The sequence below is a fragment of the Mobula birostris genome, chromosome 19 (genome assembly GCF_030028105.1).
Source record: "Mobula birostris isolate sMobBir1 chromosome 19, sMobBir1.hap1, whole genome shotgun sequence".
Taxonomy (NCBI): domain Eukaryota; kingdom Metazoa; phylum Chordata; class Chondrichthyes; order Myliobatiformes; family Myliobatidae; genus Mobula; species Mobula birostris.
In genome coordinates, this window is record NC_092388.1 from 19,586,935 (window position 1) to 19,614,600 (window position 27,666).

General features: G+C 40.7%; 1 protein-coding gene across 9 annotated transcripts in view; it reads left to right on the forward strand.

Moving 5' to 3' along the window:
• The window catches only part of LOC140212459 (ubiquitin thioesterase otulin-like), a 50,055-nt gene extending 33,927 nt beyond the window's left edge, over window positions 1–16,128 (forward strand). For 8 of the 9 annotated variants that reach the window (XM_072283282.1, XM_072283280.1, XM_072283285.1 and 5 more), the window contains 3 exons: window positions 55–174; window positions 5,311–5,580; window positions 11,758–16,128. In XM_072283282.1, coding sequence (XP_072139383.1) covers window positions 55–174; window positions 5,311–5,580; window positions 11,758–11,808 — 441 coding nt within the window. In that variant the 3' untranslated portion in view covers window positions 11,809–16,128. Of the gene's footprint in view, window positions 1–54; window positions 175–1,984; window positions 2,356–5,310; window positions 5,581–11,757 lie in introns of those variants that run through there. The other variant, XM_072283287.1, reaches the window with a different exon arrangement.
• The last annotated feature ends 11,538 nt before the right edge of the window (window positions 16,129–27,666 follow it).

Below are 27,666 nucleotides of genomic sequence, written 5' to 3' on the forward strand. Positions count from 1 at the left end.
TCTGATCTTATGCTTCACCTGAATTCAATCAATTCTTTGTTTCAACACCCATAGATTCCCAGAAAAATATCCCAGGAAGGCTACGGATGGATAAACCAGTGGTCTTTGAAACAAAAGCATTGTGGAAATTCCATTGAACAACTGGGGATTTGCTTGGAAACACTTCGGAAGGAGGTACAATTTTTGATTCTACTGTGTAAAGTATTTGTCCTTCTGCTTGTTTGCATTGGCACTAATGAAACCAAATATTTCAAAATGAGTACAATGGGAGGAAAGTGAAAGTTTAAGGTCAAAGTAAAATTGCAGAAATTGGGTTGGAAAATTCAAACAAATTTTTAAAATGAGCTATATTAAAAATTGTATACTTCAAGATCACTGTAAATTGAGTTCCTGTTTTCCTTCAAACTGATAATAGATAATTCAAAACATCCACCATTGTCTCTGTACCTAAAAAGACCAAGGTAACATGTCTGAACGACTGGCATCTTGTCACACTCACCTCAATAATAAGCAAATGCTTGGAGAGGCTGGTCAAGGACTACATCTGCAGAATGCTACCACCCACACTGGACCCTCTACAGTTCGCCTACTGACACAACCGAACAACAGATGATGCAATACCCACAGCTCTACACACCAACCTTGCGCACCTGGAGAAGAGGGATGCATATGTGAGAATGCTGTTCTTGGACTACAGTTCAGCATTCAACATCATAATTCTCTCCAGGCTTGACAAGAAGCTCAGAGATCTTGGCCTTCACCCTGCCTTGTGCATCTGGATCCTGGACTTCCTATCAGATCACCGGCAGGTGGTAAGAGTGGGCTCCCTCACCTCTGCCCCGCTGCCCCTCAGGGCTGTGTCCTAAGTCCCCTCCTTTACTCTCTGTATACCCATGACTGTGTCGCCACCCACACCTCCAATCTGCTAATGAAATTTGCTGACTATACTACATTGATTGGCCTTATCTCAAATAATAATGAGGCAACCTACAGAGAAGAAGTCATCACCTTAACACAATGGTGTCAAGAAAACAACCTCTCCCTCATTGTCACAAGAACAAGGCAGCTGGTTGTGGACCAGAGGAGGAATGGAGACAGGCTAACCCTTATTAACATCAATGGACCTGGGGTTGAGAGAGTGAACAGCTTTAAGTTCCTTGCCATGCACATCACCGAGGATCTCGTGTGGTCTGTACATATTGGCTATGCGGTGAAAAAAGCAAAACAGCGCCTCTTTCACCTCAGATGGTTGAAGAAGTTTGGCATGAGTCCCCAAATCCTAAGGACTTTCTACAGGGCCACAACTGAGAGCATCATAACTGGCTGCATCACTGCCTGGTATGGGAATTGTACTTCCCTCAATCGCAGGACTCTGCAGAGAGTGATGCGGACAACCAGCACATCTGTAGATGTGAACTTCCCACTATTCAGGACATTTACAGAGACAGGTGTGTAAAAAGGGCTTGAAGGATCATTGGAGATCCAAGTCACCCCAACCACAAACTGTTTCAGCTGCTACCCAGGAAGTGGTACCGTAGCATTAAAGCCAGGACCAACAGGCTCCGGGACAGCTTCTTCCACCAGGCCATCAGACTGATTAATTCGTGCTGATACAATTGTACTTCTATGCTATATAGACTGTCTTGTTGTAGATACTATTTATTACAAATTACTATAAATTGCACATTCAGACGGAGATGTAACGTAAAGATTTTTTACTCAGGTATGAGGAGGTGAAATAAAGTCAATTCAATTCAATGAATGTCATTATGTTGTATCTGGGGGATTTCTGTCAATTCTGGTTTTGGATGATCCAACAGAAGAGAAGCATGAAATCAGAATCACATTAATCTACAGTGGTGCTAGAAAGTTTGTGAACCTTTTAGAATTTTCTCTAATTCTGCATAAATATGACCTAAAATGTGATCAGATCTTCACGTAAGTCTTAAAATTAGATAAAGAGAACCCAATCTTTTTTTTCCAGCATGTTGCACCAGACAGTCAGCCATTCTTGTCTGGCGTGTGGTGTCAGGATTGGTCTCCTTTCAGATTAACCGGGTCACGATATGGATGTTCCTGACACAACCCTTCTTTTTACAAGGCCAGGTGGCTAGCTCGACGCTCAACCTGGCATGGATGGAAAGTGTGCTCGGGAGTGGCCCAACTTAGATTCAAACTCGATAGCCTTCGCTCCGGAGTCCGGCGCTGATGCCATTGTGCCACCAGCCGGCCTAGAACTCAATTAAACAAGTAACACAAAAAACATTATACTTGTTAATTTATTCAGAAAAATGATCCAATATTTCATGTATTTGTGGGGAAAAAGTATGTGAATCTCTATGATTATCAGTTCATTTAAAGAGGAAATTAGAGTTAGATGTTTCAATCAGTGGGATGACAATCAGTGTGCGTGTCTGAGGTCTTGCCCTGTTTAAAGAACAAAAACCTAGGTCTTCACTATCAAAGTCTGATCTTCACCACACAGGTTTTTGGAAGTGTGCCATGCCCCAATCAAAGGAGATTTATGAGGATCTCAGAAAAAATGTTGTTGATGCTCACCAGGCTGGAAAAGGATACAAAACCATTTCTAAAGAGTTTGGACTCCACCAATCCACAGTGAGGCAGATGGAGGAAATTCAACACCATTGTTGCTCTCCCCAGGAGCGGTAGACCAACAAAAATAACTCCCAAGAGCAAGGCATATAAAAGAACCCCAGGGTAACATCTAAGGAGCTACTGGCCTCTCTTGCATTGGCTAATGTCAGTGTTCATGAGTCTACCACCAGGCAAACACTGAACGACAATGATGTGCATGGCAGGATTGAAAGGAAAAATCCACTACTCCTCAGGAAAAACATTGCTGCCCATCTGAAGTTTGCTAAAGACCATGTGGATAAGCCAGAAGTCTATTGGAAGGAAGTTCTGCGGATGGATGAGTTGAAAATAGAACTTTTGGTGTAAACGAGAAGCGTTATGTTTGGCGAAAATCAAACACTGCATTCCAACGTAAGAATCTCATCCCATCTGTGAAACATGGTGGTGGCAGTGTCATGGTTTGGGTCTGCTTTGCTGCCTCAGGACCAGGATGGTTTGCTATCATTGATGGAACTATGAATTCTAAATTGTACCAGCAAATTCTACAGGAAAATGTCAGGGTATCCATCCGTGAACTGAAGCTCAAGAGACAGTGGATTATGCAACAAGACAACAACTCTGAACACGGAAGTCAGTCTACCAAAGAATGATTAAAGCAGAAGAAATTTCACATTTTGGAATGGTGAAGTCAAAGTCCTGACATTAATCCTATAGAAATGCTGCGGATGACCTGAAGCAAGCAGTTATGCAAGGAAATCCACCAATATTCCAGAGTTGAAGCAGCTTTGTGAGGAGGAATGGCCAAAAATTCCTCCAAGCCGATGTGCAGGACTGATCAACAGTTACAGAAAATGTTTGGTTAAAGGCATTGCTGTACAAAGGGGTCACACCAGTTACTGAAAGCAATGGTTTATGCAGAAATAGAGAAAATTCTAAAAGGGTCCACAAACTTACCCTGTTCTTCAATATTTCTGGGATACCTGCATGAACGGCCCTCTTCAGGTCATGCCACAGCATCTCGATTGGTTTAAGATCTGGATTCTGACTTGGCCATTTCAAAACAAGAATGTTCTTTTTAAACCATCCTGTTGTTGATTTACTCTTGTGTTTTGGATCATTGTCTTGTTGCATCATCCAATTTCCATTAAGCTTCAGGTGACGGACCACTACCCTGACACTCTCTCGTAAAATGTCTTTGTACAATTTTGAATTCATTGTTCCCTCAATGACTGCAAGCTCTCCAGGCCCTGGGACAGCAAAGCAGCCCCAAACCATGATGATTCACAGTTGTTATGAGGTTTTGGTGTTGCTGTGCAGTGCCCTTTTTCCTCCAAACATAGTGTACATTTCTGCCAAAAGTTCAACTTTTGTCTCATCTGTCCACAGAATATTGTCCCAGAAGCATTGTGTAATGTCCAGGTAAACTTGAGATGTCCAGCAATGTTTTTTTTTGGAGATCAGTGGTTTCCTCCATGAACACCATTCTTGCCCAGTGCTTTTCTTACAGTGTACACGTGAACAGAGACTTTAGTAAATTCTAGCAATTTCTGCAGGTCTTTTGCTGTTACTCTTGGGTTCTTTTTCACTCCTTCAGCATTGCACATTGTGCTGTTGGTGTGATCTTTGCAGGATGCCCACTCCTAGGGAGAGTAGAAACAGTGGTGAATTTCCTCCATTTGCAGACAATTTCTCTTACTGTGGACTGATGAACACTAAGGTCTTTGAAAATACTTTTGTAGCCTTTTCAGCTTCATGTATTTCTACAATTCTTCTAAGGTCTCCTGAAAGTTGTTTTGATTGAGGCATGATGCACATAAAGAGATCCTTCTTGAGAAGAGCAAGCTCTGTCAGTAACCTAATTTTGTACGTATTTTTTTAAAAAGGGCAGGGCACCTCTACAACCCACACCTCCAGTCTCCTCTCATTGATTGGAACACCCGACTCCAAATAGCTTTTGTAGAAGGATTACTCCAGAAGTTCACATACTTTTTTGAACCTAGACTGTGATTGTTTAAATGATGTACTCAGTAATGACGAGAAGACGTACAATTGTTTGTGAGTTACTTGGTTAGTCAGATTGTGTTTGTCTATTATTGTGACTTAGGTGAAGATCAGCCCACACTTTATGAATAATTAATACAGAAAACCAGGGAATTGAAAAGGGCTCACAAACTTTTTCTCGGAACTGTAATTTTAATGCATTTGTTCAAAATAAAACCTGCTATACAACTAGTCCTGACGAAGGGTCTCAGCCCGAAACGTCGACTGTACCTCTTCCTAGAGATGCTGCCTGGCCTGCTGCATTCACCAGCAACTTATATGTGTGTTGCCTGCTATACAGTTAATCCATCTTACCAAGGATATTCTATAAATAAGAATCATGTTTAATATCACTGACATATGTTGTGAAATGTGGTGTTTTGTGGCAGCAGTACAGTACAATACATAATTACTATAAGTCTCAATAAAATATATTAAGAAGTAAATAAATAGTGCAAAATAGTGAAGTAGTGTTTGTCACCTGTTCAGAAAAATGATGGCAGAGGGGAAAAAGTTTTCACTTTTCTTGGAAAAACATTGTTTGGAAGCTTATTTGAATTTAACATTGCTTATTTTAAAAAAAGACAATATCTTACATGTATAATAATTTGACCTTTTTTCCAAAGAAAGCTATTTGCAACTTTATAAACTAGTGAAAGAAATTTTTTTTTACAGTGGGCATTTATACGTTCCATGCAAAGCGAGGCTGGAAGAACAAATGCATGTAGAGACCTGATTGAGGATCAAGTGACTGAGCAAAAGATGTATGAAGCCATAAAGTTTCTAATGCTATACAAAGCTATTCATCTTCATAATGCTATGGAAAATGGAAGAAATGTTCCTGAATTTTGTAAACATTTGTTTGCAAGGAGTACATCACTTTACCCATACTATCTAATGATAAACCACCTAAATTTAATTGGTCACAGCAGAGATTTTGAAGAGGTAAGCAGGGATACTCATCTATTTTGAGTTTGAGTAAAATCTTCTAAATCTAACCATCTTTGGGTTTGTTGCTCAACCAAATCTTTCAAAAGCATTTTAGGTTATCATGGTGGGATTTTTTCTGATGGGTTGTAAAAGCTTGCATATACACTGAGCCCCTTTATTGTGTACCCCTCATTAATGCAAATATTGAATCAGCCAATCACGAGGTAGCAACTCAGTACATAAAAGCATGCAGCCATGGTCAAAAGGTTCAGTTATTGTTCAGATCAAACATCAGAATAGAGAGGAAATGTGATCTAAGTGACTTTGACCCATGAAATGATTGTTGGTGCCAAGCAGGTTGGTAAGTATTTCAGAAACTGTTGATCTCTTGGGATTTTCATGTGCAACTGTCTCGGGAATTTACAGAGAATGGTGCAAAAATCAAACAAGAAAACTGCAGTGAGCGGCAGTCCTGTGGGTGAAAACACGTTGTTCGTAAGAGAAGTCAGAGGAGAATGGCCAGGCTGATTCAAGCTGGCAGGGAGGCGACAGTAATTCTAATAACGACAGTGGTGTGCAGAAGTACATCTCTGAACACGCAACATGTCAAGCCTTGAAGTGGATGGGCGACAGCAGCAGAAGGCCATGAACATACGAGGGGTGATTGATAAGTTCATGGCCTAGGGTAGAAGGAGATGAGTTATTAACTTCAAACTTTCTGCATAATCACTCAAAGAGTTGAACTGCATGCGCATGTAACAAGAGCCGTATAACTCATCTCCTTCTACCTTAGGCCATGAATTTATCAATCACCCTGCTGTGAACACTTTCTGGAGGTCCAAGATCCATATGCTCCACGACCACTGGACTAAGTGTGTAAATGTAGGAGGGGACTATGTTGAAAAATAAATGTGCTAGGTTTTCTAAAATTGACACCTTCCACCTTAGGCCACAAACTTATCAGTCACCCCTCGTACACTCTAATAAAGGCCACTTTATTAGGTACATGGGGCTTAACTAAAGGTTCAAAGAAATGCTAGAGATATAGGAAGCAGAGTTTGTTCAGGGTTTAGTTCCTACACAGCTCAATAGCAGACACTTCATCACTGTTTTACTTTTTGAAATACGAGAAAGGAATGGAAAATACCAACCAGTTTATCTAGCCTAAGACATGGTACAAATTTAATTGTACAGTCAATCTCTGGGAGGGGGCAAAACACAGAGAAGTAGCAACTAAAATCCAGCCAAACTGTTCTTATTTTCTTTTGTTGATCTTTAGAACATCAGAACATCATTAACTTACCTGCACAGAATCTCTGCAACTCTGTAATTAAATGCGATCTCTTAAGAATCTATCCGTAGAGTGAAAGACTGATTACGTATGCCTTTCTCAGTAACTAAGAGCCCCAAGTACAAGTAATTTTCCTTTTAAACTCCAGACAATAAGCCTAAAACCAGAGGCAGTTTTGCCGACAAAGCTCTACAAAAGTCCTTTGTGTATTCAGTTTTTGTAATCAACTATTAACTATTTGCTTTTCATGTGCCTATGTGATTCTGATAACAACTTAATTTCTGACCCTCTTGCTCTGCAGCAATAAGTATGTTTGATGTTGTGGTGTTCTCTGAGCTTGGCGATTAGCTTGCAGACGTTTTGCCTCCAGTCGAGATGACATCTACAGTGTGTAATTGTTTGTGTGCGTGTGTCTGTCTGTCTCTGTCCCTCCCTCCCTCTCCCTCTTTCCTTGCATTTACATAGATCGCTTGCCTGAGTCCTGATTGCCTACCCCTTCAGTTGACCTTTCAATTCTATTAGCACATGTTTCTTTGGCTCTTAGGGGTTCGTAAGTGGTGTCTATTTCGATATCAAACACGAGAAAATCTGCAGATGCTGAAAATCCAAGCAACACACACACAATGCTGGAGGAACTGAGCAGGCCAGGCAGCATCTGTGGAAAAGAGTACACAGTCGATGTTTTGGCCCGAGACATTTTATCATGACTCCTCAAGAAGGGTCTCGGGCTGGAATGTCAACTGTTTACTATTTTCCATGGATGCTGCCTGGCCTTTTGAGTTCTCCCTGCACTTTGTATGTGGTGTTCTATTTTGCTATGTTTATTTACAGAGTTATCAGAAGAGATACAAGTATGTGGTTACCTCGATAGAGAGCGATAGGTTTCTATAAAAGCGATATAGATCAGTTGCTAGGTAACACACACAAAATGCTGGAGAAACTCAGCAGGCCAGGCAGCCTCTGTGGCAGGGTCTCTCAGCTTTTTTTGTGCCATGGACCAATGCCATTAAGCAAGGGTTCGTGGACCCAAGGGTGGAAATCCCTGCTGTGTGGAAAGGAATAAACACGACATTTCAGGCCAAAACCCTTCATTGGGACTGGAAAGGAAAGTGGGGAGAAGCCAGCATAAGAAGGTGGGGAGGGGGAGAGGGGATGTAACTTTTTGTGAAGACCAAATATAGAAGTAAATGAGAGGTTGAAAAGTGGAGGATAATCAGGAGGAATAAGAAGTTAGAATAAGGAAACAGGACTTTTAGTGAATGATACTGCATGTTAAGGGTAAACATTAAAATGTAAGGGAAGTTGAGTCGGATGAGCTGAAACCTGCCTAAAGCAAGCCACTCACTTGGGACTTGCCTCTCACTTACCTATTTTCAAAATTAAGACAATCTGCTCCCTATCCATTTCCTTTCCAACATCACCACTATAGGATTGCCAGAAGCAGTTTTGATAATGGCAGCTTGTATAACATGCGGGACAGGCCAGTGCAAGCTGTAGTTATTAAGCAGCTGAAAAAAAACGAAATATCCTGGAGTTTTAGAAAAACGTTGAAGTAATTAATAAAATTAAAATTCTGTACTATTAAACACATCTTACTTGTGTTCAATTGAAAGAAGTCTCCACTGATGAGAATAAATTGCTGTATCTCTGCCAAGTATTTCCTTGCACTGTGTCAAGTGCTGGGAAAATTATCATGCTTATGGACCCAAACATCAGCTCACATTCAGGAAATAAATGAAGAGCAGTCAGTAAGTTTGACTGTGTGTGGCTTCACAGAACGCCGGAACTTAATGACGGCTAGCCACAAAAAATTTCGGCAGTTTGACGTGGAAGTGCTAGAATTTCCTAGTAAACTTAGGTTCAATAAAAAGCCATGAATGCAGAAGCAAGCAAAATAGTGCAATTATCAAGTATCAAGTTTACAATTTGATATCATTATTGCTTAATGCATTTATGAAGGATAACATTCAGACACAGCATCAGAGACTGGCATCCATTTCATCGGTAACTTATGTAAAGCACCTTCTAAGTGCCTTTTAAAAATACAAATGTCATTTAGTTACCTTTTAACCGCCTTGGTATTTATATCCTTCAACAAATAACTAAAATATGTCATCTGCTTTCCCTTTTTTAAAACTATATTGACTGCCTAATTGTGTCCACTGTCACTTCCTTTAATGGATTTCAATATTTCCCTGTCAACTGATAGGCTAAATAGATGTTTCTCCCTGCTTCCCCCCTCCCATTCTGAATTGAGAAACAATGATATGATTGATGGTTTTTCATGCACTGGAGGCCTGAGCAGATTCTTGGGAATGCTGGAAGTCTATAATTCACATAGCCTTTTCTTCCGGAAACAAAGGATACACGCCTGTGCTCCGAAAAATTTGCCTGTTATTTTCTTTAGTGACACCTCCTGTTTTAACTTTTTTTTTAAAAAATTCCTAGTTCAATACTATTTTTGGCATATTTTTGTGTCTTCTGCTAGAAACAAATATTCTGGCTCTGTGTTCAATATTTTTGCTGTTTCCTTAGTCCCAATTGTAAAATTCTGCTCAATCAAGTCCCGATTTTCCTTAATTGTTCAACTGTCCAGTGGAGTATTGATGTTTTAGCTATTCAGTGCATGCTTATGTTGTACAGAGTTCAAAGTATATCTAATATCAAAGTACATGTATTTCCCCATATACAACCCTGAGATTCATTTTCTTGCGGGCATACTCAATAAACCCAATAACCGTTATAGAATCAGTGAAAGACCACACCCAGCGGGTCTTCTCCAAGTTGGGCCAATCTCCTGAAAACAAAGGCTGATTAGTTAATTGAGGACTGTAAACTACCCCGAATGCAGGTAAATGTTAAAAAGAAACACAGGTAGAATTAGTGTGTTTGTAAGGATGAGAATACATTACCGGGTTACGAGACAAACACACAGCTGCTTCGCTGTGTGGGAGCCAGCATAAATCCGGTGCACTAAGAGGCCTCCTGTGTTATGATAAGGCTGTCAACAGCCATTTTATTCCCTGATCATTGCTTCCTATTTCAAAGTACATTTATTATAAAAGTATGTATACATTATGACATGGCTGCTTGTTAGGAGCTGTATCTCAAGGTTGTATAATATATACATATATATATTATGCAACCTTGAAATTCATCTCCTTACAGGCAGCCATGAAACAAAGAAACCCAAAAGAACCCATAAAAAAAAGACCATCGAACACCCAATGTGCAAAGAGAAAAAACACATCATGCAAAGAGTAGCTGCAAGCAAACGGCAGTCTGAGCTGAAGCCTGCAAAGAGAGTCCTGCACAAAGCTGAGTCATGGAGCAATGATCTGAACCAGCCCGTCCCTCGCCTTGGGCCCCGACACCCTGACCTTTTCTGTCTGGCCCAGCGCCTAAACCAACGTCCAAGCATCAGGTTCCATCGCTTCAACATGCTCTGGGGCCAGGAACCCACCACCTCAATTCAGCCTGTGCCTTCTCACAGCATCTGTGGAGAAAAAACAATTTTTTTTTAAAAATGCAATTTTATTTTGTTTCTGGAACTATATATTTTTTCATTTGCTGTGCTATTGGATGGATTAAATCAAAGCATCTTTGCTTCATGTCAGTCATGTGACTGAAATAAGATAGATCGATCAACACTTTATTGATCCCAAAGGAAATTACAGTGTCACAGTAGCATTACAAGTGCACAGATATACAAATATTAGACAAGAAGTAAGAAAGAATTAAAAATAAGTTACTTCATACTGTCTAACAGGAGGGGGTCTTCACTTCCCCGGCGAAAGGTTGACTTGTTATAGAACCACATATAGCGCTCTTTGGAGCAGCACAGTTGTCGTAGTCTGTTACTAAAACGTGCCCCTCTGTTCAGCCAAGGTGGCATGCAGAGGATGAGAAACATTGTACAGAATTGCCGGGATTTTCCATAGGGTCCTCGTTATAACATAGCCAGCCTTTCTAATCAAATTATTGAACCTGCTGGCAGTACCGATGTTGATGCCATTACCCCAGCACACCACCACATAGAAAATTGTACTGGTGATGACAGACTGGTAGAGCATGTGAAGGAGAGGCCTGCATACTCCAAAGGACCTCCTCAGGAAGCAGAGGCGACTCTGGCCCTTCTTGTACACAGCTTCTGTGTTGGTGCTTCACTCAAGTCTGTCATCCAGATACTTGTGGGTCCTCACCACATCTACAGAGTCAGCATGGAGTTGGTGTGACTTAACTTAGTTTATAAATAGCGTCACAGAGAAGTACAGCACAGAAACAGGCCCTTCAGCCCATCTAGTCCATGCTGAAACCATTTAAATTGCATACCCCATCGACCTGCACCGGGACCATAGCCCTCCATACTCCTACTATCCCTGTACCTATCCAAACTTCTCTTGAATGTTGAAATCGAGCCCGCATGCACGACTTCTGCTGGCAGCTCATTCCACAGTCTCACGACCCTGTGAGCGAAGTAGTTTTCCCCTCGTATACCCCTTAAACTTCTCAACTTTCACCCTTGAGCCATGACCTCTGGTTGTAGTCCCACCTAACCTCAATGGAAAAAGCCTGCTTGCATTTACCCTATCTATAGCCCTCATAATTTTGAATAAAGTTGAGATTCTTTCATCTTCTCCCCCCCCCAAAATGATGTTCTATTTAGGAAAAATGAACAGTTGTTAATAGGGCAATTCTGGTTTAGTCATTGACTAGATCTTTACTGCTTTTCAGGCTTACTCTAGGTAAAAATGGTTTATCCTCAGAAAAACGATCTTCAAATACTGTGCCCAAAAGCATTGCGAAAAATATCAAGATCACATTTGAAGGGAATTTACATTCCAAGTTGCAGCACATTGCGTCACAGAATGTAACAATAATTATGTATCATTTTATTTCAGATTGAGACAGAGCTTCTGAAGTACACTTTGGAAATTGAAATAAATATCTGACGGCATTATCCTGGAGTAACTGGATCACTGGTATTCTCAAGTCCCAAAAATTGTCATCACGTACCACTGAATAAAATCAAAATGGAACAGCTTACTTTCAGTACGTACCAAGAAAGGGACAGCTGATATTCTTGCAACTAATGGATTCTTTTCCAATCTGCTCATCTGGATCTATCTAATCCAACTTTAAAAAGAAAAGTAGTTTTAAAAACACCAAAGGGCCTTGAATCGCTGAAGTGCAAGTATAAGGAAGAAGAATCTCGTTAATTCAAGCTCTCCTGCATCCCATCATGGAGTTTGTAGAAATAACATTTCTCAAAAATGTGATAAGAACAGGGGGAAAAAAAATCATGAATATACAGTTTCTATAACAGAACAATGACTAAAACATTCTCACAATAATGAATGTTTATAAATATTGGAACAAATAAGTTTGGTCAAAGACAGTGTCTTCAAACAGTGCCTTAAAGGAGAATGCAATTTAGGAAGTAATTTCACATTTTAGACCTGGCAGCGAAAGGCATGGCAAGAACGATTAAATTCAGGGATGATCAGAGCAGATAGATGCTTGGGGGAGATTATAGGAATGGAGAAGACTGAAGTAATTTGAAAACAAGAATGGAGAATGGGGAATTTCTTAAGCAGGAAATAGCTGAAGTTGACAAGAACAGAGGTGATAATTGAAGTTTGGACACAAACAATTTTGGATGGTGTCGAGTTTGCAAAGAACGATACAAATCTAGAGGATACTGGGAGAGTCAGGTGTGGAGATATAGGCGCAGAAGTGGCCGATCATCTGAAGCAGCTGCAAAGTCTGGTAAATCTTAGAGATTAAAAGGTATCAAAGTGATGGTATATTTATGTGGTCTAAAGATCAACTGGGGATCATGTATGACATTAAGATGACCAAAACTATTGCTCAAATAGCTTCCTATTCAATTCATGATGCTTCATAATATTAAGAAAACAATCATGTGCTATAAGGAGAGGTTGGACGTACTTGGGTTTTCTCTGGAGTGGTGGGGACTGAGGGGGAGATCTGAGAGAGGTTTATAAGAGTACACAGTATCTTTTCCCAAGGGTTGAAATGTCTTAATATCAAAGAGCATGCCTTTAATCTGAGAAGTGGTAATTTCAAAGGAGATGTGAGGGGGAGTGTTTTTTTCTTAAATACACACACACAGGAGTGGTGGGTGCCTGGAATACTCTGCTTAGAGTGGTTTACAGGCAAAAATACTAGGGACTTTTAAGATGCATTTAGATAGGCACATGAATGTGAGGAAAATGGAAGTATACACACATTGTGTTGGCAGAAGAGATTAGCCAGCCATTTGATTACTCGTTTAATTGTTTTGGCACAACACTGTGGTCCAAATGGCCAGTTTCTGTGCTGTAATGTTCTAAGTTCTAACACTTCAGTTATCTCATTATAGGTGCATATAATAGCCTGTATTGTCAATGTGTCAGTATTTGTTGCATCTAGAGATGTCTCACCATGCTGTAGACTTCCCAAAACAAGCTGCTGAGAAATTCAGTTTGGCTGACTGGGAATGCACACTTTTCTGATGAAAACACACTGCATTTACCAAAGTCCAAATAAATTGTGACCAGACAATCTGTAATTAAATCACATTTACTACCTTAGAATATTTAATTGCAGTTTCATTGCTTTTCTGAACCTTTATGTACAGTGACAGGAAAATTCTTTTGGCTTGGTCAAAGAACCAATTTATATTAATTCTTTGGAGCTTCCACCATCTCCAACAGGATCCCAGCGCCAAGCACATCTTTCCCTCCACCCCACTTTCTGCTTTCCACAGGCATCGCTTCCTACGTGACTTCCTTATCCATTCATTCCTCCCCACTGATCTCCCTCCTGGCACTTACCCTTGCAAACGGAACAAGTGCTACAACTGCCCTACACCTCCTACCATTCAGGGCCCCAACAGTCCTTCCAGGTGAGGCGACACTTCACCTGTGAGTCTGTTGGGGTCATCTACTGTGTCCAGTGCTCCCAGTGTGACCTCTTGTATTTCAGTGATACCCGACATAGAGTGGGAGACCACGTCACCGATCACCGACGCTCCGTCCACCAGAGGAAGTGGGATCTCCCAGCGGCCACCCATTTTAATTCCACTTCCCATTCCCACTCCAGTATGTCAATCTACGGGCTCCTCTACTGTTGCGATGAGGCCACGCTCAGGTTGGAGGAATAACACCTTGTATTCCATCTGGGTAGCCTCCAACCTGATGGCATGAACATCAATTTCTTGAACTTCCGGTGAGGGCCACCCCTTTCACCATTCCCCATCCCCTTTTCCCTCCCTCACCTTATCTCCTTGCCTACCCATCACCTCCCTCTGGTGCACCTCCCACCTTTTCTTTCTTCCATGGCCTTTTGCCCTCCATTAGATTCGCCCTTCTCCAGCTCTGTATCTCTCACCAATCAACTTCCCAGTTCTTTTCTTCATGCCTCCCCCTCTCGGTTTCACCTGTTGTTCCTCCCTTCTCCTCCCCCCCACCTTTTAAATCTCATCTTTTTTTCTCCAGTCCTGCTGAAAGGCCTCAACCTGAAACGTCCTCTGTACTCTTTTCCATAGATGCTGCCTGGCCTGCTGAGTTCCTCCAGCATTTTGTGTTGCTTCGATTTCCAGCATCTGCAGATATTTCTCCTGTTTGTGATTACATAAATTAACACCATTCTGGCTTCAAGGTCTGAATTTTGTCTCAATCCTGTTCTGCTACCTAGTGACAATGGAAGTGGGGAGAATGGAAAGAAGGAATGCATTCATGTTTAAATGCTGCCACAGTGCACAGGTTGAGACAGATCAATTTGACTTCTACTGTGCCAGACCAAGTGCAAAACTAGAAAATGACCATGCATTTTCAGTCTGTACTTTTACAAATTGTTTCTAATTTTAAAGATTAAAAATATTTGTAAATCAATTATTTGAAATTCTCCATGCTGGTTGCGAAAATGTCAGTCTAAATCTAACATTACTTTCTGTGTGTCTTAAGTGCATGGGACCAATGACATGTCCGTAGCCCGATCAGTAGTGGTTATGTACCTTTTAGATTATCTGCATTGGGAGTGCTTTTTGATCTTAGGGCCAACTGATTTAAACTTAAATATTATCTGTCATCTCAATGAACTTCTCAGTTATTTCAAGCACTTTCCTAATTATACTCAAATACTCTGTAAATACATGCTGAAACAAAACTAGTTCCTGCTTGAGAAACTGAAGTTGGAGTGAAATAGCAACTCATTTTATGTAGCTTAGTTTTTAGTACCAGGACAAAGTTCTCTGGCAATTTGCTTTTATTTGAGAATTGGCACCATGTTCTGACCACCTGTTTTGGACGCACAAAAGCTCCCGTTGTCCTAGAGCTTCTACTTTAAAATTGTCATCAAACTTAGATCTCTTCATGGTCTCATGTTGTGTTCTCACAACTCTACAAGATTCCCCATCTCCATAAAGCTCTTTGTTCTAATAACTGATTAACACAACTTTAAAAATTGATGATTTTACCAATTGATTACTTTTTGTTTTTTAGTAATTAATAAAGCAACAGCACTTATACGAATATCAAATATCCATTGACTGATTAATTGTGGAACTCACAGTTACAGCCAAATTAAATCAATCTCAGATCTCCATACAGTTCAAGAGAGACTAATGTTTAATAACAAAGTACAGGGACTTTTCATATCCCAGTTGTATCTACTACCCAAATAGAAGAAACCACACAGAATAACACAGACTGGAAATACAACTTGGACTGTCTTGTTCCAAATGACAGTTACTCAATCATTTTAAGTTTAGCAATTGATGAGGTTTTTGCTGTATTTAAGGCAGCAAGTTCCTTAAAACAGTGGTATTTATCGCAACTTGTAAGGAACTTAGCCTTTTCAAGAACACGTCTAAGCTCATTTTCAAACCAACTTTAAGAATTTGTTCAGTATTTAACAAATCCATTTCTGTGTTCAGTGAAATACCTTGCTCATGTTGAACTTGCAAAGTAAACAGTGTACATGGTGATAATAAATAAAACAATGAAGACAAAGATTGTAGTGCATTCTGAAGGACTGTAAAACAAAATGCACAACCAGATGTGTGAGAAGACAGAGAATAATTCAAGACGTTCTAAGATAGACATTTGCATACTGTTACAGCTAAATGTTTTATTAGGGTCTCTTTTCTAGAGTATTACTAAAGTAGTAAACTTGTTAAGAATTATTTCCATTTATTCAAACAATTGTATCGGCTGTTTTTAATCAAATGTTGCCTTGGCGATGTTTTTTACTGAAGACAAATAAAAACATTGGAAATACCAATAGGTATGGAATATGTCTTGAGTAGATTGTTTTATTTTGATGAATGTTTATCATCTTGTCGAAAACATTCTTGAAATTTTCCCTGAAAGTGGCTCCACGGGATGATAGGGTGGTTAAGAAAGGCATATGGCATACTTGCCCTTATTAGTAAAGGTATTGAATGTCGAAGTCAGGAAGTTATGTTGTGACCTTAAATCTGGAGTATTGCTTACAGTTCTGGCTGCCCCATTAAAGGAAGGATGTCAAAGCATTGTGGAGGGTGCAAAAGAGGTTTAGAGAGCATGTGCTATAACAAGAGGTTGGTCAAACTTGGGTTGTTTTTTCTCAGGAGCAGCAAAGGCTGATCTGATAGAGGTTTATAAGATTATGAGAGTCACAGATAGAGTAGACAGACAATATCTTTTCCTCAGGGTTGACATGTCTAATGCCAGAGGCATACATTTAAGATGAGAAGGGGTAATTTCAGATGAAAGGTAAGAGGGACATTTTTGTTTTCCACACCGAGATGTGGGTGCCTGGACTGCTGGTAGAGGCAGACATGATGGGTACTTTTAAGAGACATTTAGACAGGCATGTGAATGTGAGAAAAATGCAAGGATATGGACATTGTGTGGACAGAAGAGATTAGTTTCATTAGCAAATTAATTACTAATTTAATTGGATCGGCACAAAATTGTGGGTCGATGGTCCTGTTCCTGTGCTGTACTGGTCTATGTTCTACTCACATGTCTCTGATTAAACTTGTTAACGTGCCATAGACTTAATGTTATTTGTAAAACTTTGAATGTTAACAATGGAAACTTTATTTATTACAAATATGACAAAGGAAGTTATAGCAATATAAACAGAACCAGAGAATAAACTAATCGCCAAAGTGCTCTAACAGTAAAACATACCAGGTTATCACTGAATTTAAAGTTAGCTCTCACATCATATGTTTTACTGAATCAGAAATCAAATTTGCTAAATTACATTATTGTATTAAAACTTTAAAAGTGATCTTGTCATCTAATTTCTTGCCAAGCTGATGCATTTTCATACCTTTGCACTGCTTATTTACTGAATAAATTTTCAAAATATTATGTTGCTCAGTTTCAACTCAAAAATAAAATCTATAACATCAGCACAAAGCCAGGTAGTCAGCACTGTTTAATTTCAGACTTCGAACCCACAATAGGTGGGCCAGTTCCTCTGCACACATATCTGTGCACAAGTTTCAAAGTAAATGTGGAAAAAGATAGATCTGGACTGCGGGTTAGGATTCTACTTTGGAGAAAGGTAACTGTTGACGGTGCCAGGAAGTTTCTGGTAAGTGCGGATTGGGAAAGGTTGTTTTCTGGCAAAGGTGTACTTGGTAAGTGGGAGAACTTCAAAAACGAAATTGAGAGCTCTTATGTGCCTGTCAGAATAAAAGGCAAATATAACAGGTGTTGGGAACCTTGGTTTTCAAGAGATATTGAGGACCAGGTTAAGGAAAACAGAAGCAGGTATAGGCACAAAGGAATAAATGAGGTGCTTATGGAGTGTAAGAAATGAAAGAAAATACAAAGAAATCCAGAGGGGTAAAAGAAAGCATGAAGTTGATCGAACAGACAACATGAAGGAGAATCCCGAGGTATTCTGCAGATATGTTAAGAGCAAAAGGATTAAAAGGGACAAACTTGGTCCCCTGGAATATCAGAATGGTAATCCATGCATGGAGCCAACAGAGATTGTGGGGACATCTTAATTGGGTTTTTTGCATCTATATTTACTCAGGAGATGGAGCATCAACTTTATCATCCCTATACAGATTTCACAGGAGGAGGTGTTTGCAGTCTTGAGGCAAATTAGGGTGGATAAATCCCAAATGCATGACAAGATGTTCTCTCAGACCATGTGGGAGGCAAGTGCAGTCATTGCAGGGGCCCTAGCAGAGACATTGAAATCCTTAGTGATAGGTGAGGTACCTGAGAATTGGAGAATGGTTAATGTTGTTCCACTGTTTAAGAAAGAGTCTAAAAAATAAACCAGGAAATTATAGGCTGGTGAGCCTGAATCAGTAGTGGGAAAGTTATTGGAAGGTATTCTAAAGGACCAGAAACGAGTACAGTATCTGGATTAGCACGGACTGATTACAGGTAGTCAGTATAGCTTCATACATGGTAGGTCAACTCTAACCAATCTTAGAGTTTTTCAAGGAAGTTACCAGGAAAGATGATGAAGGCAAGGCAGTGGATGTTGTCTACATGGACTTTAGCAAGGCATCTTACAAGATTCCACATGGCAGGTTGGTCAAGAAGGTTTAGTCGCTCAGCATTCAAGATGAAGTAATAAACTCGATTAGACATTGGCTTTGTGGGAGAAGCCAGAGTTGTGGTAGATGGTTGTCTCTCTGATCAGAGGCCAATGACTAGTGGTGTGTTGAAGGGATCAGTGCTGGGTCCTTTATTGTTTATCATCTATATCAATGATCTGTATGATAATGTGGTTAACTGGATCAGCAAATTTGTGGATGACACCAAGATTGGGGATATAGCGGATAGTGAGGAAAGCTATCAGTATTTGCAGCCCTATCTGGAACATTCGGAAAACTGGGCTGAAAAATGACAGATGGAATTTAATGCAGGCAACTGCAAGGTCTTGCACTTCAGTATCGGGGAGGTCACATTCAGTGTTTGGTATATCACTGAGGAGTGTGGTAGAACAAAAGGATCTGAGAATACAGGTCCGTAATTCATTGAAAGTGGTGTTACAGGCAGTCTGTTGTAAATAAAGCTTTTTGCATATTGACCTTCATAAATCAAAGTATTGAATACTAAGATGGAATGTAATGTTGAAATTGTATAAGACATTGGTCAGACCTAATTTGGAGTATTGCATGCAGTTTTGGTCACCTACCTACAGGAAAGATGTAAATAAGGTTGAAAGAGTACAGAGAAAATTTACAAGGATGTTGCTGGGACTGGAAGACCTGAGTTTAAGAAAAGATTAAACAGGTTAGGACTTTGTTCCTTGGAATGTAGAAGATTGAAGGGAGCTTTGATAGAGATATACAAATTTATGAGGGGCATAGATAGAATAAATGCAAGCAAGCTTTTTCCACTGAAGTTGGGTGGGACTACAACTAGAGGTCATGGGTTAAAAGTGAAAGGTGAAACATTTAAGGTGGACATGAGGGGAAGCTTCTTCACTAAGAGGGTTGTGAGAGTGTGGAATGAGCTGCCAACACAAGGGGTGCATGCAAGCTTGATTTCAATGTTGAAGAGAAGTTTGGATAGGTTCATGGATGGTACATGTATGGAGGGCAATAGTTGGTACAGGTTGATGGGAGTAGGCAGTTTAAATGGTTCAGCATGGACTAGATGGGTCAAAGGGCTTACTTCTGTGTTGTACTTTTCTATGACACTATAACTGTTAGAGTTTACCTCCCTAATTCTGTAGAGGTTCAGATTCAGATACACATATTCAAGTGCCAAAGCATTGCAGCTGATCACCAGAAATTTCTTAGCTGATGTATGATGCAAAATTCCTTATCGAATCCAAAAGTAGATTGATACTGTACTGGGAAATTTTACCATTGCTCCTGCTTCATGGATGGCAAATATTAAGTACATTAAAATGCATTAAGTTATAAAACATAATCATTAAAATTAAGAATGTGATTTTTGTATTGTTTGAACTGAGCTGAATTTATGCAGTTTAACAACTGAAACTTGGAGCCCGATTAAAATGGTCTGACATTGCTATAAATTTATTGGGCTGAGATACACAGCATGAATGAAAGTAGAGGAGAAGATGGCGGCGCGACACAGCTCGCAGCGGCCACTCCGGTGAATGATATCTGTTATTTGTCAAGTAGGGTGCCGTGCACAATCCTGATTTGATGGAGATGGACCTGAGAGTACGGAGGAACATCTGGTGAAACTTCTGAAATGCCTGCTTCGCTGCTGCTGCTACTGTGTGGTCCAGAATCTCCAGAGAAGGCCCCGAGTCCTCGGCTTTGCTTGTTGCTCGGCGGCCGGGGCAGGATTGAAGCGCTCGGCAGAGGATGGTGCTCGGAGAGGCTGTATTGGAGGAGCTGGTCGGAGGCTTGAAGTTTTCGGACTCAGAATCGGCTGCAGTTGGGTGCTTCCAATGCATCGGCAAGTTCTCGGTGCTTAGAGGTTCATGGCAAGGAGAGTTTCTCCCTTCTGCCGCCTGCATGGGATGATGAGTCTATCGGGACTTTGAGACTTTTTTTTACCATGCCCACTGCCTGCTCTTTACCAAATTATGGTATTGCTTTGCACTGTTGTAACTATATGTTATAATTATGTGGTTTTCTCAGTTTTAGCCTTGGTTTGTCCTGTTTTTCTTGTGATATTCTGGAGGAACATTGTATCATTTTTTAATGCATGCATTTCTAAATGACAATAAACGAGGACTGAATGTCCTCATAATCTAATCTAATCTTCTGAAATTCATTCACATTAAAAACAGAGCAAGTGTGCATTTCCATTAATAATCAGAGACCCTGCTCTGTGGTGAACCTTTCTGTTCCCTCAGAGTTGTTTACCAGAGGAAGTTTGCTCCACAAACCCTACTCCAGCTAGCAGCATATTTAGTTGCAGGTGACATGCTAGTGTAGTTAACTTTGCCAATCCATGGAAGACTGGGCCAATACATCACTTCAGATTTATTTTATTTTAAAACAGAAATTGCTTACTGAATCTAATTTTTTCATCGCCACTCCAATATACTTTACCGAAATTATTGCAAAAGTGTATAATGTAGAAGAAAGTACTTATATCCATGGATAATATTTAGTATTTTGGGTGGTGGGGAACTTATTTTCTGCCCGTTATGCCACCGCCGTATGGGATAACAATGAAGGTCCTCCATCTCTGACAGCGTTCTTGACCACGTCTGCAACTTCCTCTTGGTTTTCACTACTGTCAGTCATGCAAGTTCCAGGTGGAGACTCAGAGACACCATTGTGCTTGGATGCAGAAGGATTCTTCATTGCTGTTTCCGTAACGATTTTGTTTTACCTGCCAGGGTTGTTAGCCCTGAGCTGAACCTCCAATCCTGGAGGACCGATTTGTGGACCTCTCTTACTCTGGCCTCTACCCTTTGAACTGTTTGGCATGGGTGACCCTACCAACAGCCAAAGCATAAAGCCCTGACTCCAGCCAACATAGCTCTCTGGGTCACTGAGGTACACAAGCCTACAAACCACAGCAAGGTTGTGGTCCTCTTGGAGGTTGGGTGGTGGGGAAGGGTCCTTAAATTTCCCAACTTTACTCTGTTTAACACAAGGAAATAGGAAATCAAATTTCCTAATTTGCCAGCACTGCCTCAGGATTTGTTAAATTTATAGATTAGATTAGATTCAATTTTATTGTTCTTGTGCCAAGTACAGATACAAAGCCAATGAAATGTAGCTAGCAACTAACCAGAAATGCAAAGAATAGTGTTATTTACAAAATAACTGCGAATAAAAAGTAAGTGTTACTCCACACAAATATAAAAGTACTGAGACAGTACAATACGGATGCAATACTGCTTAGCGCTGTGATGTGAGGTTCAGCAGTGTCACAGCCTCAGGGAAGAAGCTCTTCCTGTGCCTGCTGGTGTGGGAGCAGAGGCTCCTGTAGCGCCTACCCGATGGGAGGAGAGTAAAAAGTCATGGTTAGAGTGAGATGCATCTACATATTTTCATCAAACACTCTGTGGCAGAAATAGGGGAAATGGTTCGTATAACACTGTAACAGCACTAACAACCTGGGTTCCATTCTGATGCTGCCTGTTTTCCCTGTGTCCATGTGTTTCCTCCTACGTTCCAAAGATGTACAGATGAGTAGGTTAATTAGTCGAATGGGTGTTATTGGGTGACACAAACCCATTAAGGCTGGAAGGGCCTGTTACTATACTCCATCCCAAAAACATAGTAATTCCTCAAAATAACCTTCTCTGTGACTGAAGAGCAAAAAAGATGTTATGAAAAATACCCATTTCCTTGTGTTAACCGAACAATAAGGGCAATTAATTTAAATTTAAGGACTATTTTGGTTAATCAGTATTGACTTAATTCAATTGTACACACTTTTAAGTTACAGACAATTTTACAAAAATTACATTCAGAGGACACGGTGTCCTTACACAAGAGCGGATTGGTAAAATTGTCATTACATAGTGCAAATATCAAGGAAAACACTAATTTAGTTTATTATTGCAGGATGGCTTTCTGCTCTATTTTCTTCATACTGGGAGCATATTTTAGTCTGGAGCTTTATTCTTGCAATAAACGTGCTCCAACAGTCATTTAATAAAGTTAGTTCTCCGACCAGAGTACAGTATAAGTAAATAACAAGTTGATTAACTAGGATCTTGTTCACCTCACAGGCAATCATTCACCCACGTTCAGTCCATGCCAGTACCTACAATAGCTGGCCCTCTGAAAACGATTTTTAATCACCCTTTTTAAACAATAACCATAAAATATTCCGGCAAGTATATCCACCCTTTGACTTGGAGCCAACTGAAGTACTGCAGACAACGTATGGACTGCAATCTCAAACTTATCATTTGGGCTCCTAGGTTTTTGTAATAATTGTTTAATTATTCATCTGTCTTCATGATTACTTGCTTTACCTGAATAATAACTAAATTTACTGTACAAGGACACTATGAACAACTTAATTTTTTCCTTGTTCCTACCAAAATCATTAACCCACATGATACTCCATTCCTATGTCCCTGCCCATATATTTAACCTGTTCAAACTCTCTCTGTTGTATCGTGTAACCTATTTGCAACTCATTTCCCTACCAAGCTTTCTATTGTTAACAAATTTAGATGCATTGCATCCTGTATCTTCATTAAATCATTAGGCCGACTAGCTAAGCTCTAACATCATCCTTGCACTATTAATAACAACCCAACAACAATAAATGACTCATTTATTCCTGCTTTGTGTTTGTCCAGATTGATTAAGAGCTCATTGTTTCAGCCGTAAATATCAGAGTGTGTTCTGGGTCCAACCTTTCCTCCATCATCACAACTTGAGATGTCTGGCAGTAACTGCACTTCCATCAGTTCTCTTCATAACTTTGCAGATGAAGTATTCATGGAGTCAGACAGCATGCAAACAAGCCCTTCCGCCCAACCGGACCAAGCCGACCAAAATTCTCATCTAAATTCATCCCATTTGGCCCATATCCCCAAACCTCTCCTATCCAAGTACCTCTTAAATGTTGTTAGTATATCCACCCCAACCACTTCTTCTAGCAGCTCATTACAAATGCTGACTACCCTCTGGGTTTAAAAGTTTCTGTTGGATCTCACCCCACTCATCGTCAACCTATGCCCTTCTGTTCTTGATTCCCCAAGCCTGGAAAAAGTAATGTGTGCATTGTCCCTATTTATGGCCATCATGATTTTATACATCTCTCTATAAGATCACCCTTCATTCGCTTATGGTTCAATGAATAAAGTCACAATCTGCTTAATCTCTTCATTACTCAGTCCTTCAAAAACTAGCAACATCTTCGTATATCTCCTCTGTACTTCTTCCAGTCTTTTGACATCTCTCCTATAGCTGGGTGAACGAAGCTGAAAACAGAACTCCAAATGTGGTTTCACCAATGTCCTGCACAACTGCAACATCCCAACTTCTACATCTAATACCATGACTAATGAAAGCCTGTGTGCCAAAAGGAATGTTTCATCACCCTCTTTACCTGTTTACCACTTTCAAGGAACCATGCACTTGTATTCCTGGGTCCCATTTTTCTAGAACACTCCCTAGAGTCCTACCCCACTTACTCTTTTCAAAATGCAACACTTTGCTTTTATCCAAATTACACTCCATTTACTATTTCTCATCCGACTTACCCAGCTAATCAATATCCCTCTGGAAATCCTGAGCATCTTCACAAACACCAACACTTATTTTAGTGGGCAGTCTTCATGGCTTCAGTGTCTTGGAGAGAGGAATGAACATCATGGAGAGCGAGTGTCTTTAAACTCGATATGGGCCAGCATTTAAATTGTCCAAACAGCATATAGTACCTTGCATTAGGACCCAAGCACCGCTGCAGCAAAAGGCTCCAGGCCTAGACCATGCCACCCAGCCTGAAGCTGCTCTCAAACTCCTGAATTTGGTTCGGCATGCAGAATGATCCAATCTTGAACCCAGGCCAGTTGCACAGGCATCAGAACTCCTCAGCCTCAGCTTCTCCTCTCCAAACGGCTCTCTCTCTCTCTCTGCATTGTTTCCGCAACGTACTAGCATGGTTCATCCCTCAAACTCACTTCGCTCATTTCTTCCGCTCTGTATCGCGTACAATCCTCAAAACAGGCCCATTAAGTGTGTCAAGTTCTAAAGTCAAAAGTGTAATATTCATTGAGGGTCTCACCCATCTCCTGTGGCTCCACACAAAGATGTCCACTTATGTCTTCCAACAAAGAACACGGGCACAGTACATGCCCTTTGGCTCACAATTTTGTGCCAACTTATATAAACCTACTCCAAAATCAATCTAACCGTTCCCTCCTACACAACCCATAACCCAACATTTTTCTTACATCTATGCGCCTATCTTAAAGTTTTTCATTAAATCGACCCTATTGTATCAACCTCTACCACCACCCCTGGTAAAGTGGTTCAGTTACCCACCACTCCCTGTACAAAAGCCTATCCCTGGGAGCTCTCCTAAACTTTCCTCTACTCACCTTAAATGGATGTCTTCAGATCTCTAGAGACCTTATTTTCTCACAGGTGTGCTTTATACAAGTTATCTTTGGATTCTCCTTCATCTTCCCTGCCAAAGATATTTCATGCCCCCTTTTGCCCTTCTGATTTCCTTTAAGTATATTCCTACATCCCCTATACCTATCCAGGTAACCAGAGACTCACTTGATCCCAACTTCCTATACCCAAAGCATTTCCCCTTCTTTCAATATCCCTCATCATCTACATACACCAGTCTTCATTCGAACAGGCACATGTAGATCTTGAAAGATCAATATTGCACTTTTAAATGCGTCCTACATGCTGGATGACCCAATGCCTGCAAACAACCTACTGCAATCATCTCTTGCAAGTTCCTGCCTGATACTATTCAAATTTGCCTTGCCCCAATTGAGAACAATTGTGGATCAGATCTGTTCCTTTCCATAACTAAGTTAAAGCTCTAGGCACACGGATGCCTCAAACTTTATTTTTAGTTTTAGAGATACAGCACAGAACAGGTACTTTCAGCCCAACAAGCTGTGCTGCCCAGCAACCTACCTATTTAACCACATGGTCACACGGAGAACATACAAACTCCTTACAGCAAGCGCCAGAATTGAACTCTGACACCCCGAACTGTAATAGTGTTGTGCCAACCGCTTTGCCACCATTGCGCCCCTGTCCTGCCCCATTTCCTCAGTCTTTCAACCTCTGCCTTTTCCCTAGTAGGGCCCTCTATATATTGCAAAAGGAAATATTTCTGAACACTCTTAACAAATTCTACCTCAACCAAGTCCTTAGCACTATGGCAGCCCCACTCGAGATTAGGAAAGTTAAAATCCCCTACTATGATAACCCTATTATTCCCACAACTTTCTGCCATCTTCCTGCATATTTATTCCCCTGATTCCCTTTGACTATTAGGGATTCTACGAATACAATCCCAACAAGGTGACCATCCTCTTCTCATTTCTCAGGTCCTCCCCATAAAGCCTAACTGGACAATCCCTCAGTAATTTCAATTCAGATTACTATCATGATGTTCTTCTTAACCAGAAATTCAACTCCCCCTCCTCTCTTTCCTCCACCTTTATCCCACCAGTACCCTGAAATAATGTCCATCCCTTAGCTATGTTGCGTCTATAATATCACAGTCCAATGTAGCTATCCACGTCCCCTTGTTAACATTTTGCGTTGAAATAAATACAATTTAATCCAACAGTCTTTCCTTGCTCTCTGTTGTGCAGCTGTCTGTCTCGTCTACTGACCTCACAGTCACTGAAGTCCATCTCAATGTCCAACTTCCCATCTCCCTCATTTCTGCTCTTGATCACATCTCCCTACCAGTCCAGGCTTCGGTTTAGAACTGGCAAAACTTCATTCAATCCAAATGTAAAAGCAATAGTCATCTCCAACAACTCCAAACTGTAACCATTTCCCATCTTCACTAGTATTAACTCCCAACATTCTGAGGTAACCAGGGTTGAGAATCGGGGAGGAGGGGATGTGGGGACAGAGGAGGGGTCACATTGGCTACTCCTGCCAAATCATTACTACTACCACCATGGACAGAAAAGGACTGTGGGCGTACAGAAATACTAGTACCTCGAGATGCCCCCCCCCCCCCCCCCCGAGTTCCTTCAGCACTAAATCTAAATCCTGTAATTCAACACATGCAAAATGCTGGAGGAACTCAGTAGACCAGACAGCATCTCTGGAAAATATTTTAGCAAGACCCTCTAGTCCTGCTGAAGGGTCTCGGCCCGAAACATCGACTGTACTCTTTTCCATAGATGCTGCCTGACCTGCTGAGTTCCTCCAGCATTTTGTTGCTTGGATTTTCAGCATCTGCAGATTTTCTCTTGCTTGTAACAGTCTGAGCACACAGGGTAAGGCACATGACAGTGAAAGGAGGAGATATTTCTTCATCCAGGATGTGGTAAATCTGCAGACTTCTCTATCATGGAAGGCAGTGGACATCAAGTCAGAATCAGAATTCTGACCAGCATATGTCGTGAAATTTGTTAACTTTGCAGCAGCAGCACAATGAAATACATGATAAATATAGAAAAAACTGAATTACAGTAAATGTATTTATATATTAAAAAGATACGATAAGTAGTGCAAAAACAGAAGTTAAAAAAGAATGTAGTGAGGTAATGTTCATGGGTTCAATGTCCTTTTAGAAATCAGATGGCAGAGGGGAGGAAGCTGTTCCTGAATCACCAAGTGTGTGCCGTCAGGCTTCTGTACCTCCCTCCCGATGGTAATAATGAGAAGAGGGCAAGTCCGGGTGGTGGGAGTCCTTGACGATGGAAGCCACTTTCCTGAGGCACCATTCCTTGAAGATGTTTTGGATACTACGGAGACAGGTATCCATGATAAAGCTGACTAATTTTCCAACTCTCTGCAGATTACTTCGATCCTGTGCAGTAGCCTCCCCATATCAGATAGTGATTCCAGTCAGAATGCTCTCCACAGTACATCTGTATTAGTTTGAGTGTTTTAGGCGAGAAACCAAATCTCCTCACACTCCTGATGAAACATAACTGCTGTCTTGCCTTCTTAACAGCTGCATGGATATGTTGGGTTAGATCCTCAGAGATATTGACACCCAGGAGTTTGAAATTGCTGACTCTCTACACTTCTGATCCCTCTATGATGAGGATTGGTTTTGTGTTCTCTCACCTTGCCCTTTGTGAAGTCCACAATCAGCTCTTTGGTCTTACTGACATTGAGGGTAAGGCTAATGCTGTGACACCACTCAATTAGCTGGTACATCTTGCCCACTCATCACCATCTGAGATTCTGCCAACAAAGGTTG